General features: G+C 41.8%; 1 protein-coding gene across 1 annotated transcript; it reads left to right on the forward strand.

Moving 5' to 3' along the window:
- The first annotated feature begins 1734 nt into the window (after positions 1-1734).
- On the forward strand, positions 1735-14223 carry LOC311114422 (tripartite motif-containing protein 2-like). The gene is made up of 8 exons (XM_084189673.1): positions 1735-1936; positions 4053-4293; positions 4794-4945; positions 5386-5566; positions 8669-9392; positions 11439-11542; positions 13002-13169; positions 13700-14223. The coding sequence occupies exons 1-8, from the start codon at positions 1800-1802 to the stop codon at positions 13943-13945; spliced, it is 1953 nt and encodes a 650-aa protein (XP_084045799.1). The 5' UTR covers positions 1735-1799; the 3' UTR covers positions 13946-14223.
- The last annotated feature ends 2891 nt before the right edge of the window (positions 14224-17114 follow it).

Below are 17114 nucleotides of genomic sequence, written 5' to 3' on the forward strand. Positions count from 1 at the left end.
CAGCCACGTTTCATCTTCAATGCCCTTGCTGATGGAAGGAGGTTTTCACTCAAAATCTCACGATACATGGCCCCATTCATTCTTTCCTTTACACGGATCAGTCGTCCTAGTCCCTTTGCAGAAAAACAGCCCCAATGCATGATGTTTCCACCCCCATGCTTCACAGTAGGTATGGTGTTCTTTGGATGCAACTCAGCATTGTTTGTCCTCCAAACACGAGGAGTTGAGTTTTTATCAAAAAGTTCTATTTTGGTTTCATCTGACCATATGACATTCTCCCAATCCTCTTCTGGATCATCCAAATTCACTCTAGCAAACTTCAGACGGGCCTGGACATGTACTGGCTTAAGCAGGGGTACACGTCTGGCACTGCAGGATTTGAGTCCCTGGCGGCGTAGTGTGTTACTGATGGTAGGCTTTGTTACTTTGGTCCCAGCTCTCTGCAGGTCATTCACTAGGTCCCCCCGTGTGGTTCTGGGATTTTTGCTCACTGTTCTTGTGATCATTTTGACCCCACGGGGTGAGATCTTGCGTGGAGCCCCAGATCGAGGGAGATTATCAGTGGTCTTGTATGTCTTCCATTTCCTAATAATTGCTCCCACAGTTGATTTCTTCAAACCAAGCGGCTTACCTATTGCAGATTCAGTCTTCCCAGCCTGGTGCAGGTCTACAATTTTGTTTCTGGTGTCCTTTGACAGCTCTTTGGTCTTGGCCATAGTGGAGTTTGGAGTGTGACTGTTTGAGGTTGTGGACAGGTGTCTTTTATACTGATAACAAGTTCAAACAGGTGCCATTAATACAGGTAACGAGTGGAGGACAGAGGAGCCTCTTAAAGAAGAAGTTACAGGTCTGTGAGAGCCAGAAATCTTGCTTGTTTGTAGGTGACCAAATACTTATTTTCCACCATAATTTGCAAATAAATTCATAAAAAATCCTACAATGTGATTTTCTGGATTTTTTTCCTCAATTTGTCTGTCATAGTTGACGTGTACCTATGATGAAAATTACAGGCCTCTCTCATCTTTTTAAGTGGGAGAACTTGCACAATTGGTGGCTGACTAAATACTTTTTTCCCCCACTGTATATACTGTATTCTATAATATTCTACTGTATCTTCGTCCATGCCACTCTGTCATTGCTTGTCCATATATGTATATATTCTTAAATTCCATTCCTTACTTAAATTTGTGTGTATTGGGTATATGTTGTGAAATTGTTAGATATTACTTGTTAGATATTACTGCACTGTCGGAGCTAGAAGCACAAGCATTTCGCTACACCCGTAATAACATCTGCTAAACACGTGAATGTGACAAATACATTTTGATTTGAAGCGTTCAGCCTGTGACAGAACTGTGATTTGTGTGTTTGTTTGTGTGTTTGGCATTTCCTGTCTCGGTGAGGGGCAGGATGGGAGGAAGAAAGCAGCTGACGTGTGTCTCGTCCTTTTACCTTTATCTCGCTTTCCAGCTGATTTGTGTGTCTGTGAATTTGCCTTTGATCTCTCTCTTTGGCCATGCGTGTTTGTGTGTGTGTGTGTGTGTGGTGTGCGTGTGTGTTGGTGGGTATATGTGGGTGTGTGTGTGTGTGTGCGCGCATGCATACTGGTTGGAAATGCGAACAACATTTTGGACACTTTTGTATGTGTGTGCATACCTCCCAAACCCACTTCCCTCTATGTCCAAGTCTTAACATGGGCATCAGTGCGTATGTGTGTGAACCCCTCTAACCCCCCTCTCTGTCTCTCTCTGTAGGGTGCAGGGTGAGAGGAAGAGGGAACTTTATGACCGAGTATTAGGATGGCCAGTGAAGGATCCAGTAGCATCCCCAGCCCTGTGGTGCGACAGATCGACAAGCAGTTCCTGATCTGCAGCATATGCCTGGACCGCTACGACAACCCCAAAGTGCTGCCCTGCCTCCATACCTTCTGTGAGAGGTGTGTGTGCGCTGCCTGCCTGCCTGCCTGCCTGCCTGTCTCTCATTTTGTTCTATATGTCCAGTTTGGGAGAGTGCGTGAGCTTGATTGTCTTTGAGAGTGAGATTTATCGGTTGGCAAACGTGTGAATATTCTGCCAATTAAGGGTGATAGAAAGTGATGCTTGCTCATGCTTGCTCATCACGCAACCTTAGATTTGAAGATGACCCAACTAAAGATTTAAAAAAGTGTCTTTCCTTTTGTCATGGACAGGGAACTCCGCTGAATATAGAAACTAAATACTGTAGCTTCACAAAATGTATTTATTTTCTGTGACTACATTTGGTCTGTCCGTGTCACCCTCCTAGACTAGCTGTCTTTGTCCCTGAGAGAAGAAGGGAGAGCTCAGTGCCTGTCTCTGCGTTCTGTATAGCATCTAGAGCGTGACATTACTCAATTAGATTTGATGATGCTGTTGTACGAAGATGCTTTCTTTCGCTCATTTTCTCTCTCTATCGTTCTCTTTCGCATTCTCTCTCTCTCTTTCTCCTTCTGTCTCTTTGTCTCTGATTGTCTCTCCCCATCCTCTTTTTCCTCACTCTGTCCCTCCATCTTTCAGTCTAATCTCTCTCTGTTCATTTCGGACTCAGTATGATGCAGGCAACTGTGTGGTGAATCTAAAATGTGACTTTGATGAGAAAGGTAAAGATTTCATTTAGTTGAGGGCAGTGGTGTAAAGTACTTAAGTAAAAATACTTTAAAGTACTACTTAAGTAGTTTTTTGCGGTATCTGTACTTTACTTTACTATTTATATTTTTGACTACTTTTACTTTTACTTCAATACATTCCTAAAGAAAATCATGTACTTTTTACTCCATACATTTTCCCTGACACCCAAAAGTACTCCTTACATTTTGAATGCTTAGCAGTACAGGAAAATGGTCCAATTCACACACTTACAGTATTAAGAGAACATCCCTGGTCATCCCTACGGCCTCTGATCTGGCGGACTCACTAAACACAAGTGTTGGAGTGTGCCCCTGGCTATCAGTAAACTTTCTTTTTTTAAACATGAAAATGGTGCTGTCTGGTTTGCTTAATATAAGGAATTTGAAATGATTTATACTTTTACTTTTGATACGTAAGTATATTTTAGCAATTACATTAACTAATTGATTCTTAAGTATATTTAAAACCAAATACTTTTCAACTTTTACTCAAGTAGTATTTTACTGGGTGACTTTCAGTTTTACTTGAGTCATTTTCTATTAAGCTATCTTTACTTTTACTCAAGTATGACAATTGGGTACTTTTTCCACCACTGGTTGAGGGGCAGAAAACTTTAACTTGATTGACATGTTAGGTTTTTCTTCCATTTTAATTCACAGTGTTGACTGATGACCATCTGACAACTTAATTAATCAGGGAATTAAACAGTTAATTAATTAATTAATTAATTACTGTCTCTGTGAAAATTGTGTATGACTGGATTGGTTTAATTCTAACTAGCTGTTCATGTTTAAAGAGAGAGGGTGAGTCTTGTTTTATATATTTTGTGCAACTTAAAAATAAAATATATATGTATGTACTTCTGCCATATATCAGGTACCCAAACGTATTGCAGGACACATTCATAGGCTATCTAGGGCTAGGCAGTGTGTGACTGTGAATCCCACCCCTTCATACAATGTGTTATAGTCACTCACTGGTATTATAAGTCAGTGTTGTTGGTGTATGGTGGAAATAACCCAATGTGTGCATACTACAACATTTTAGGATTTTGGTAGTGTTTTAGTCCTGTAAAGCCATAGAATGTAATGAAAACCCCTTTTTCCTGACAAGTAGAATATATATACTAGACTAGAGTCATAATTACATAGAAGTATGATAAATACATGTATGTCTGTTGTTGCATCCCAAATGTCAACCTATTCCCTATTTAGAGCACTACTTTTGACCAGGGCCCATAGGTGCCATTTTGGAGACAGGCATGTAGCCTGTATTTTCTGTGAAGACATACATATACCTGTAGGTATTAGGGCTGTGGTGGTATATAAATAGTCTAGAAACACTAGTAGGTATATCCACATCTCAGACATTTAACTCCACCCTCCTACCCTCCTCCCTCCTGTCCAGGTGCCTGCAGAACTACATCCCCGCCCACAGCCTGACGCTGTCGTGCCCCGTGTGCCGCCAGACGTCCATCCTGCCGGAGAAAGGCGTGGCGGCGCTGCAGAGCAACTTCTTCATCACCAACCTGATGGACGTGCTGCAGCGGCCCCCCAGCGACAGCCGCAGCCAGGAGAACGCCGTGTTGGAGACCATCAACTCTGTGGCCACGGGACAACCGCTCTCCTGCCCCAACCACGTAGGAAATGTAGGCTATAACGACAGACAGACTCTCTCGCGCACACACACATACAGCTAATCATTTCCATCTATCAGTGTCCATATAACGCTACTGCGGGAGTAAATGATTCTACCGATAGGTCACCTTGTTGAAATTACAGTGGTGGTCGGGGGTGATATCGATGTCATTTAACAGTCTAGACATGCCTCAGCAGGAGATTCCGTTACATTCAACTCTCTTACAGCTCTTGCGCTCTTTCGCCTTCGCGCTCTCTCGTCACCATAGCAACGTTTATTTGTATGGGCTACTGGAACAGGGGCACTACCACACTGGCACTGCACTCCTAAGTGGGGGTAATGAATTGCTTCAAAGCTTGATACAGAGGTTTACTACAGGGTGATGTTTTGGAGTAAAAAAATATTTTAGATTAATTGTTTGGTGTATTTTTTTATATAGTTAAGAGGAAATAAATGTTAGATTTCAACAGTATTTTGTACCCTCATGTACATACTTTTGCTCTTGCCTAGGTGATGGAGTACTACTGCCCGCCGTGTGAGACAGCCATGTGCCAGGAGTGTACGAGCGGCGAGCACGCCGAGCACCCCACTGTGCCCCTCAAAGATGTGGTCGAACAGCACAAGGCCTCGCTGCAGGACCAGCTTGACGCCATCAAAAACCGGTAGGGTCCAATACATGTTATATAACTTATTTACAACCAGAGAAACAAATTACAACCAGAAAATAACCATTTAATAATAATTATGACATCCCATTGCACACTGGACACAGTCAAAAAAAAGGTAATGGCCCAACACACACCCCTGGGGAAAGTGGGTTAATGGAGCCATCTTTGGTTGTATTTGTACACAGAATACATTATATGTTCTTCCCCAATTTGCACTAGTGTATAGATTTTTCCTATGAGACTCAAAGTCCTTCATCTACCTATTTTGGACCTTAGGCTATGTATATGCATCAGAGGCAACCTAAGCATTATCCCTGATGGCCCATTAGTTTGAGGGACAGAATGCGCCATCCTACAAAGTGATTTAGTCACAGTCAGCTAATTTTGACCTAAGACTGATCTCACCCACCCTCTCTCTCCCTTCCTTCCTTCAGGCTACCTGAAATCGACTCGGCCCTGCAGGTGCTGTCGGAGATCCTGCAGCAGCTGACCAATCAGAAGAGCTCCATCGAGGGGGACATCCACACCACGTTCGACGAGCTGCAGAAGACCCTGAACGTCCGCAAGAGTGTCCTGCTCATGGAGCTGGAGGTCAACTACGGCCTCAAGCAGAAGGTGAGAACCCCCAACATTTTGGTTGAGTGGGACGTTTAGAACCTTTTCTTGTGGGTTTCTGATTGTTTCATCAATCTGTTTGGTGCACACAGACAATATGATACGGAATTAGAGGCAGGTGGTCAATGAAAGTAAATAGATATATGATTAACAGATAAAGGAAAGACATTTCTAAACATGGGCATAGTTTTAAAACCAAGAATGAACGGCATTATACTCAGGATGTGAACAAGAAAAATACTGAAAATAGATTCTTCCCAATCTGAAGAACTGAAACGTTTTCTGATTCCAATGTGCCTTCCTAGAAACAAATCTATCTCCTAAAAGAGATTTGTTTGTTTAATCTCAATTAGAAATATAAATAAATTCCTCAGTTCTACTATCCCACACAGCAGCAGAGGCTCTGTTTCTACTTTGCGTGCCAGTGGCTCAGCTGTGGATCAGGCAGTTCTCTGATAAATTATTAAATAAAACATGGATTGGTAGGGCTGGAGGGGAGGAGAGACAGACTGCCAGGGCAGAGAGCTGACGCTCCACCCAGCCCAGCGTACCAATCACCCAGGCTGGCCTAGCGCCCAACGCCCTCCCCTTAGGGAGCAGAACACCATCACATGGGAATGATTCACCAGTAGGACCGGCGGCTAGAGCAGACAGAGTGCTGCACAAAGGAAGGGAGGACTTTTATCTGTCTGCCCTTTTCTATAGGGTGTGGACTGTGCATACTTTTTATCTTTCTATATCTAGGCTTTGGTGTTGTTGTGTCTATCTATCTAGTTGGTTATTTAGGCTTTGAAAGTGCTGAGCTGTTCATGTTTAAAGAGAGCGGGTGAGTCTTGAAAGCAGAGAGGGGTTGATACAGTGGGGTAGGTACAGTGGTGTAGGTTTCCACAGTGCACTGCACTACGTGAGTGTGCACTGTATCTCCCTGCCTCTTTCTATATATATAATATCTTTGTGTTAGTCTTTCAGAGGGTGAGTCTTATACAGTATGAAGCAAGGGTTGATGTAGATAGTGGTGGAGAAATTAGTTTTGGTTGGGGACTTTGATAGCTCAATGGCTGCTCTTGTTGTCGAAGAGGAGGAGTGTAATAGCCAGATGCAGGTGAGTGTGTGTGTGTGTGTGTGTGTGTGTGTGTGAGAGACTGTATGTGCATGTGCGTGCGATGCTCAGTGTTTCGACCCAGCCCTGTAGCAATTTTGTGCTGTGGTGTTATGTTAACAAGTGATAACTATGATAGTTAGTCAACACGCTACAGTATGCCTATACCAGTTGATGTGTCAAAAGTCCACTTAGCTTAGTCTTCAATAATTTTTTCTAAAATGGATTCAATAAATAAAAATCCTCATCAATCTGCACACAATACCCCATAATGACAAAGCGTAAACAGATTTAGAAATCTTTCATAAAAAATAAAAACGTATTTACATAAGTATTCAGACCCTTTGCTATGAGACTCGAAATTGAGCCCAGGTACATCCTGTTTCCATTGATCATCCTTGAGGTGTTTCTACAACTTGATTGGAGTCCACCTGTGGTAAATTCAAATGATTGGAAATGATTTGGAAAGGAATACACCTGTCTATATAAGGTCCCACAGTTGACAGTGCATGTCAGAGCAAAAACCAAGCCATGAGGTCGAAGGAATTGTCCGTAGAGCTCCGAGACAGGATTGTGTCAAGGCACAGATCTGGGGAAGGGTACCAAAAAATGTCTGCAGCATTGAAGGTCCCCAAGAACACAGTGGCCTCCATCATTCTCAAATGGAAGAAGTTTGGTACCACCAAGACTCTTCCTAGAGCTGGCCGCCCGGCCAAACTGAGCAATTGGGGGAGAAGGGCCTTGGTCAGGGAGGTGACCAAGAACCCGATGGTCACTGACAGAGCTCCAGAGTTCCACTGTGGAGATGGGAGAACCTTCCAGAAGGACAACCATCTCTGCAGCCCTCCACCAATCAGGCCTTTATGGTAGAATGGCCAGACGGAAGCCACTCCTCAGTAAAAGGCACGACAGCCCGCTTGGAGTTTGCCAAAAGGAACCTGAAGGACTCTCAGACCATGATAAACAAGATTCTCTGGTCTGATGAAACCAAGATTGAACTCTTTGGCCTGAATGCCAAGCGTCACGTCTGGAGGAAACCTGGCACCATCCCTACGGTGACGCATGGTGGTGGCAGCATCTATCGGATCGAGGGGAAAGATGAATGGAGCAAAGTACAGAGAGATCCTTGATGAAAACCTGTTCCAGAGTGCTCAGGACCTCAGACTGGGGCGAAGGTTCACCTTCCAACAGGACAACGACCCTAAGCACACAGCCAAGACAACGCAGGAGTGGCTTTGGGACAAGTCTCTCAATGTCCTTGAGTGGGCCTGCCAGAGACCGGCTTGAACCCGATCGAACGTCTCTGGAGAGACCTTAAAATAGCTGTGCAGCGACACTCCCCTTCCAAGCTGACAGAGATTGAGAGGATCTGCAGAGAAGAATGGGAGAAACTCTCCAGAAACAGGTGTACCAAGCTTGTAGCGTCATACCCAGCTGTAATCGCTGCCAAAGGTGCTTCAACAAAGTACTGAGTAAAGGGTCTGAATACTTATGTAAATGTGATATTTCCGTTTTTGTTTTTTATACATTTGCAAACATTTCAAAAAACATGTTTTTGTCATTATGGGGTATTGTGTGTAGATTGATGAGGGGGAAAAAACTATTTAATCCATTTTAGAATAAGGCTGTAACGTAACAGAGTGGAAAAGTTCAAGGGTCTGAATACTTTCCGACTGTACTGTATTTGTATGTGTTTGTGTGCGCACATTTGTTAGGTGAATGTGTTAGTCAAACAGATGTTTGACAGATGTTTGTGTTTACATTGACAGATTGTGTGTGCATGCGTGTGTCCGTGCATGTGTCCGTGTGTGCGTACAATGACAGATTGTATATGTGTGTGTGCGGACGTGTGTGTGTGTTGTGTCAGCGCCTCACAGATGTTTGTGTCCGTACATGCATGCCCACATGCATCTCCATTCACACCCCACCTGACACCCCTCTACACCCTCTCTACTATCCCGCCCCATCACTCTTTTCCCCTCTCTACAATGTGTTTCTCCCAGGTGCTCCAAGCCCAGCTGGACACATTACTCCAGGGCCAAGATGGCATCAACAGTAGCTGCATCTTTACCGAGCAGGCACTGAGCCACGGCACCGAGGCCGAGGTCCTGCTCGTCAAGAAGCAGATGAGTGAGCGGCTCAGCGAGCTAGCCGTGCAAGAGCTCCCCCTCCAGCCCGGGGAGAACGACCAGCTGGACTTTCTGGTGGAGACTGAGGGCATCAAGAAGTCCATCCACAACCTGGGTACTATAGTTACCACGAACGCCGTGGCGTCCGAGACGGTGGCCACGGGCGAGGGCCTGAGGCAGTGCGTGGCGGGCCTGCCCACCTCTGTCACCATCACGACCAAGGACAAGGATGGTGAGCTGTGTAAGATGGGGAAAGCCAACATCACGGCGGAGATCGCCACTCCGGACGGTAGTGTGGGCGACGGCGAGATACTGGACAACAAGAACGGGACGTACGAGTATCTGTACACGGCGCCGAAAGAGGGTAGTTTGACGCTATCGCTGCGTCTGTACGACCAGCATATTAAAGGTAGTCCCTTTAAGATTAAAGCGACAAAGTCGGCGGATGTGTCGCCCAGTACGGAGAGCGCTAAGAAGAGGTTGAAGTCGCCGGGGAGTAGCCACGTCAAGCAGAAGGCCATCAAGAGGCCAGCCAGTATGTACAGCACAGGGAAGAGGAAAGAGAACCCCATCGAAGATGACCTAATTTTCAGGATCGGTAATGGTTGCCTTATCATTGGTGTTTTAACAGATTTAAAGGGAAGGTTCAACTAACACATTTAAAGGGACAGTTCATCTAAGACATATAAATGGATAGTTCACCTAATACATAATGATATGTTGTAGTGTTGCACGGTATACCAAAACTTCTGTACTTTTTCGATACTAGAACATGAGACAAAAGAAGAAACCTGCACACTGCTCTTGCTAGTATCACTGCTCTTTAATAAGCATTACGTATCGGTCTCAAGGCCTTTGTCAGAGCTTTTGTTTTATTAGCACCCTTATGTAGACATAGCTTCACCCACATCTGTTCCATGCATCGAATGGGGTTGGAGTCGAGGGCAAATAAGTGTTACCAAATATAACAATGTGCATTTCATAAATATTTGAATAAAGTATGTACATGAAACGTATTAAACACGTCTGTAAAACCACAATGAGGACATCGACCCACCAAGCAAGTTTTCATAAATCATTAGGTACAGCACAAGAAAAATTTCAGAGTAATCTAAAATGGGGGCATTCATTCATGTTCACATTTATAACATAACATACATAGGCACTTCATCATGAAGACCTTTAGGAAATAATGTCTGGAGGGTGAAAATCCAAAAACATTCTCTTTTGCTCAGAGTATTATTTATATCACCTCCCCTGTCTGATATCTAAACTTTCTCTATGCCACAAAATCTAAAGGTAGAAATGTCATGTTTTCTGGTCATTAAAATGGTGTTTAACAGATTTAAATGGAAGGTTCAACTAACAAATTTATAGGGATAGTTCACCTAATACATAATTATATGTTGTAGTGTTGCACGGTATACCGAAACTTCTGTACTTTTTCGATACTAGAACATGAAAATCGGTTCGGTACTTGAATTTTGGTTACTTTCTGTACTTCTGTCAAAATGTGTCTCACAGATCAACTGTATCAGCTCAGCGATGTCCCCTTATAGCGTGAGGCGCGCACCGTGCCTGCTCCACTTACTCATTGCTAGCCTGCACTGGGAGTCTGGACTGCATCATGTTAGCTCCCCACTCTGCACAGAAGTTAACACACTTGAATAATGCGAAACGGCATGTCGAAATGTTTAAACTGTTAATTAGTGTTCGCAAAACAATGTCCAAACAGGCTAGAACACTTTACAATGCAAGAAGATACGGTTAGCGTCAAGCTTTGTAGGCTAACTTTCCTTGCTAGCTTACAGCTGAAGCTAACATCAATTTACTACCATAGTACTTTGTTTGTGATTTAATATGCAAACTATAGCGCAAAATGTGCTGATTTCAAAGCTGATTGCCACCAAAAACTTTATTCATTCACTTAATCGGTCTCCTATTGAATATGCATTCACCTGTATTGTGAATAGGCCTAGGCTACATTTACATTTTAGTAATTTAGCAGATGCTTTTATCCAGAGCAACTTACAGCAGTGAATGCATACATTTTCGTACTGGTCCCCCGTGGGAATCGAACCTACAACCCTGGCGTTGCAAGCGCCATGCTCTACCAACTGAACCACACGGACCAAACTGTTATTTACCCAGTTTATCAATAGAGATTTACCATTCAAATAAATTATTACCATTTATGTTATGTAGTTAGATTGGTAAAAACAAAGTCAAATATAGATTTTTATGATTCAACATTTTGATGTAAAAAAACAAAACTCTCTAAAGATGCCAAACGATTGAACAGAGCAGTAGCTGAGTTTATCTGTCTGGATCAAGTGCCATTCTGTGACTTTGGCTAATATAACCTTTTTTGCTGTGGTATTATTTTGGTGTCGAGTATCGTGATGGTATTGAGTATTCTAGTCAAAAGTCAAAATTCTAGTATCATGACAACACTAATATGTTATGAGTTACTAGTCAGAGTTATACATGGGTGGAATTGGAAAAAGGTCACTCCGGGAACTGACCATTGTAAGAATAATACAGTTCGTCAAAATGTTTTCACTTAATAAACTCTTAATCTACACTCATATGATGAATAAGCATTACGGGGGAATTTGACGCTTGTTTATTTCATGCCTTCCAGGTACAAAGGGAAGAAACAAAGGGGAATTCACCAATCTACAGGGTGTGGCTGCCTCCTCAGTAGGCAAGGTGTTGATAGCAGACAGCAATAACCAGTGTGTTCAGGTAAGGGAACTGGAGAATGTCATCTCTAGCTATATATCATAGATCATTAATTAAACCCATGTCGTTGACGCGACTCAAGACCATGACTGAATCCCAAAAAGCACCCTATTTCTAAATGCACTACTTTTGACCAAGGCCTGTTGAGCTAATGCTCAGGCATTACTATTAATGTTAGAGCTAACAGAGGTCTCAAGGCAAGGTTACTCGTCACACAAATGTAGTTCGGCCAACTACCTCACTAAAAACATTTGGCTTCAAAAGGTAACAAGTAGTCATATAATGGATTGCAATAATAGATTGCGTTTACATAACACTTTTCACTAGTTCTCGAAGTGGTTAACACTGTACAGTAGAATGTCTTATATTCTGATGATACCAGTTGTTCAGGGTAGGATCAACAAGCACATTATGCTTCTTATTCTCTTGGCCTGAGGGAAATAGCAGAGGGAATTGTGGGATGCTGGTGGGCTGAGCACAATGACTCATCATCGCTATTGAACATAATTAGCTTGGTGAGAGCTGCACTTTGTCATCTCCATGGAGACCAACCATCAGCTGTCCATCCTCCCTTTAATGCATTTGAGTTGAAAAGGGCTGAGAATATGTGTTTTTGTAGATTTGCTTTGTTGATCTGTGGATTTACATGGCTTGAATACCAGATGTTTTTATTTATTTATTTATTTATTTACCACAGCACACAATAATTTTTGCGTGAGCACATAATTTGTTATTTCATGTAATACAAGTTAGGCATGATAAAATACTTTTCTACTGTAGTTAGACTCTTTCATCCTAATATTTAAAACATTTACATAAGAGTGGTGGTTGGTATCTAGCTCAGCGCTGTTCAATTCTGGACCTGGAGAGCCAAAACATTTTTTTTCTACCTGGTAGTTAATCGCACTCACCTGGTGTCCCAGGTCTGAATTAGTCCCTGAATGGAAGGAGAGGATGAAAAACAGAAGTGTTTTGGCCCTCCAGGACTGGAATTGAACAGCCCTGCGTCTAGCTCATATCTCTGAAGTCGTTCTGCCTTGACTTAGTCACAGTGGTATCTTTTGACTGTGAGTTCTCACCAGAGCTCTTTGAGGTGTGTCTGAAGAGATTGTCTGAAGAATATTCTTCTGATATAGACTGGATGAAAACAAGACTCGGTTAAGAGCTCTGACTGCTCGGATGTTTTGTATTGATTTGCTGTATATCATGGTGCTTTTGCAAATGTGAAAATATGGCAAAGACACCAACTGTAAATTGGCATCAGGACAGTAACAATTCCAGTTCAATAATTGAAAAGTGTCATTTATTTATCATATCAAAGAGGATTTTCAAATCATTTCCTTAAAGGACTGAATAAAAAAAGAGCCCTGACTATCCATTGATTACGTTTTTTATATTTCAAAGCATTTTGACAATCAGTCCATCTTCAGTCATGTGATTCGGCCCCGTGTTTCTTTCGCAGATCTTCTCTAACGACGGTCTGTTCAAGAGTCGCTTTGGGGTGCGTGGACGGTCTCCAGGGCAACTGCAGCGGCCCACAGGAGTGGCGGTCCACCCCAACGGTGACATCATCATAGCCGACTACGACAACAAGTGGGTTAGCATCTTCTCCAGCGACGGAAAGTTCAAGGTGAGTTAAAAGTTTATACAATGCCGTCATTTATCCTGGAATCCACACTAGATATCGCTCTGTTCCACTTTACTGATTCAGTCTGGACCTGCCTTCATTGAAATCGTTTGTGCTGCTTTCTAGCCGCCCCAATTGTCGGCCCGAGTGCCTCTCAGTTGGAGCAGGTCCAGACTTCATAATTGAAGTGAAAATATATTGAAATGGAGGGCTATTCAGTTTGGATTCCAGACTGTTCTGTCATATCAACTAATAGCTGCTGTCAGAATTGCTTTATCCTATGTGATGCTTTGCATGGCTGATGCTCACTGATAATGGATAACTCAATGTGGGTATGCTTTCTGACTTGATTAGTCTTTTTCTACCCAGCAGCACCAGAAAAATAAGGTCCCATGCCACAGACTTTGACGTTAGCCTGAATTGAAACATTAACTTGAGATAACCTGTTTGTTATTTCTTTATATAAAATACCCAACAGAAATACTGGGGTATTATCCACTGTCCTTCCTGACTGTCCCTCTATCTCCCCCCAGAATAAGATTGGCTCGGGCAAGCTGATGGGCCCCAAAGGCGTGTCGGTAGACAGGAATGGCCACGTCATCATCGTGGACAACAAGGCGTGCTGCGTCTTCATCTTTCAGCCCAACGGCAAGCTGGTCACCAAGTTTGGTAACCGCGGAAACGGCGACCGGCAGTTTGCAGGTACACTCAATGGTAATGGTGTTGCACTCCCCTCTCCGTTCCCACTCTTTTGCTCCCACCACCTGCATGCGGAATGAGGACTCCCCCAGGCGAGTGACCTTTAGGACGTGACCTTGACCTTTCGAGCTATAACATTTTATTGTATTTTATCCCGCATGCTCTTCCTACTGTCTCGAAGCACATTGCTTTTGTCAGTCGTGTGTGTGTGTGTGTGTTTCCATTCAATGTTTCAATTTTCAATTAGCCCAAACTTATCTTAAAGGGGCAATCAGCAGTTGCTACATCCACTTTTGGACTTATAAATTAATTATATGTACCCATTCATTCTTGAAGAATATGAGCTTACTTCAACTGACATACCCCAATAGAACCCAAAATATAGCTTGTTTTACTCCAATGTTTGTAAACGTAAACAAACACTGTATAGCCTCAAAACATGATTAAAACCATCATGAGGGAAGCCCTACAATACTACATTTTTCTAAGTAGTGAGAGCACTCAGGAGCAGGCAGTGTTGAAAAGTAATCTTTAGACATGTTGTACTTTTCTTACATATCGTTTTGTAAGTGACTAAAACAAGCAGACAACAAGAAAATTGTTGGAAAAAGGTGACGTTTTTGCTGTGAGCCAATGGGGTAACCTAGGTACCCACAGGTTGTTTTCCCCACAGGCTATTTACATAGTAAATGTAAATAAATAAACAAATGAATAAAATGTGAAAACTGTAAAAAACAAACAAACAAAAAAACACAGGCCTAAGCGTACACATAAATAGTGAATAACCTGTCAAAAACAACCATTTGTACAGCAGGACTCTCCAGTAGGGGAGAGTGGGGTAAATTGAGCGATTTTTTTTTTATATTCATCATCACTCCGTCAAGGGAAATATAGTATTCTTTCTAACAAAAATATCTACATACACTACCGGTCAGAAGTTTTAGAACACCTACTCATTCAAGGGTTTTTCTTTATTTGTACTATTTTCTACATTGTAGAAAAGCTGTCTTCAAGGCAAAGGGTGGCTATTTGAAGAATCTCAAATCTCAAATATATTTTGATTTGTTTAACAAATTTTTTTGGTTACTACATGATGCCATATGTGTTATTTCATAGTTTTGATGTGTTCACTATTATTCTACAATGTAGAAAATAGTCAAATTAAAGAAAAACCCTAGAATGAGTAAGTGTTCTAAAACTTTTGACCTGTAGTGTATATTTCGGGATGTTGTGTATATCTGGAAATAACGAGAATTAATGTAAACACTACAGTTTTGAAAACATAGCTTGTCCAAAAAAAGTGGTCTCTTGGCACAACTTGTTGAGCTGCGGGACAGGGTAAGTTAAGCCGCCTACAAATTTCTGTACTGAATGAAATATTACAATTACCTTTTTAAAACCACGTCTCTTTATTTCCCAAACACAATCCAACACAATTATGATCGCGTTTTTGTCAGAATGTTTTTATAGAAAATTGGGACCTAACTTGCTTACCACTTTTTCCATATGGTTTCTTCCTTCACATACTCCATGAAATGATGACCCTTCTTAAATATTTGGTCAAATTATTAATTTTGTGTATGGTTTCCTAGAAACAAGGGTGGCTCAACTTACCCCTTTGGCTCAACTTACCCCACTCTTCCCTATAGCTTTCCATTTCAGTTAAATACATTTCCTTCATTTTAAAATGAATTTATGATTACATTGCTTAATATGATATTTGGTTACAGTTTAACAGAATAAAAGACATACAGTGGAATCAGTTTCTACATGTGTTTTGGCAGGCGTGTTTTGGCAGGTCTTTTCATAAACATATCACATCAAATGATACATTGTTTTAAATCAAGCCATTTTCAACTTTGTCAGCAGTGTCTTTATTAGTTTTATTACATTTACATGTAGGCTGTGGTACATGGCAGCTTAAAGCTGAATTATGTACACAGCACATAAAAGTAATTAAACAAGGAAACAAAAACAGTAAATCAGGATGGGAGCTGAAGCAGTTTGTCTTGGTAGTATCAAACAATGGCTTTAGCGGTGGGAGGCAGCGTCACAGGGATATGGGTCAGGATCAGACAGGTCCGGAGCCGTTTAACAGTGCACCCCGACGTCCGTAGCATAGCCGCTTGACTTTTGTAGCCATTCCTCCATACAAACAAGTAGCACCCACTTGGGTGATGCCCCGGCAGCCCGTCGCCAGAAAGTTCACTACTCATCGGTAGTACAGAGTAGGCTATTACAATCCTCAAGCCTCTGCCATCACCGCAAGACATCTCCACTTTCCTTTGTTTCGTTGTTTACATTGCCATAGGGGCAGGGTTAAATGCATGTACTATCTCTCTGTTTGATCCAGGTCCTCACTTTGCAGCAGTCAACCATAACAATGAGATAATTGTTACAGACTTCCATAATCATTCTGTGAAGGTAAGACCATCACCATCCAATTACAAATTATTTGTACCCTTGTGAAAAAAGAATGGTGTAACTTTTTTTTAAAGGATGTGTACCCTTTCTGAAAAAGGGATATAATAATTATAATAATAATTATAATAGTAATAATAATAATAATTATTATTATTATTTATTCAACTTCTATAGCGCTTTTCATTACAAAAATAATCTCAAATCACTTGAAAAAGCTGTAAAATAGTGTGTACACTTATTAACATGAGATGATTAACGGAGCACCAGTCCAGTATTGGACAAAAATTGTATTCTAAGAAGACCTGGCTTACGAGTTATTATAGCAATAACTATATAAGACTAACATTTTAACAATAGTAATTATTGGCTTATCTGAAGGAATGAATTATTTTGAGAATCAATTGGACTTCTTTACCAGAATAACATTTCTTTATACAATCAACATGTAATAACACTAATCAAAATATTTACATACATAATGAGAATGAGAATGAAAAGATAGGAAATAGATTGGAAGACGAGGTGAAGACCTCGAGATCCTGAACATTAAATTATGTTATACTCAGTCTGTGATCAAAGTCTGTTGTGGCTTCTTGCTGGTTCAGGCCGCATGGAGGAGAACAAAGGAAGAAGATGGCTGTGTGTCCTTTCTTGTTGAATTGTCCTTATGCTTGTCGCTCTTCTCTGTTGGCTCCTTGCTTGAGTTGCAGAGGCTGTGCTCTAATTGTCTTCTCCTTCTTTCCTTGAAGACCTAGCTTAAGTGTACCGTTCACGCTACACTAGCTCTTTTAAGTCTTATGTTTTCTTCTGAGACTAAGTCTTCTT

Source organism: Coregonus lavaretus (assembly GCF_964263955.1).
Source record: "Coregonus lavaretus genome assembly, contig: HAP1_SCAFFOLD_2340, whole genome shotgun sequence".
Taxonomy (NCBI): Eukaryota; Metazoa; Chordata; class Actinopteri; order Salmoniformes; family Salmonidae; genus Coregonus; species Coregonus lavaretus.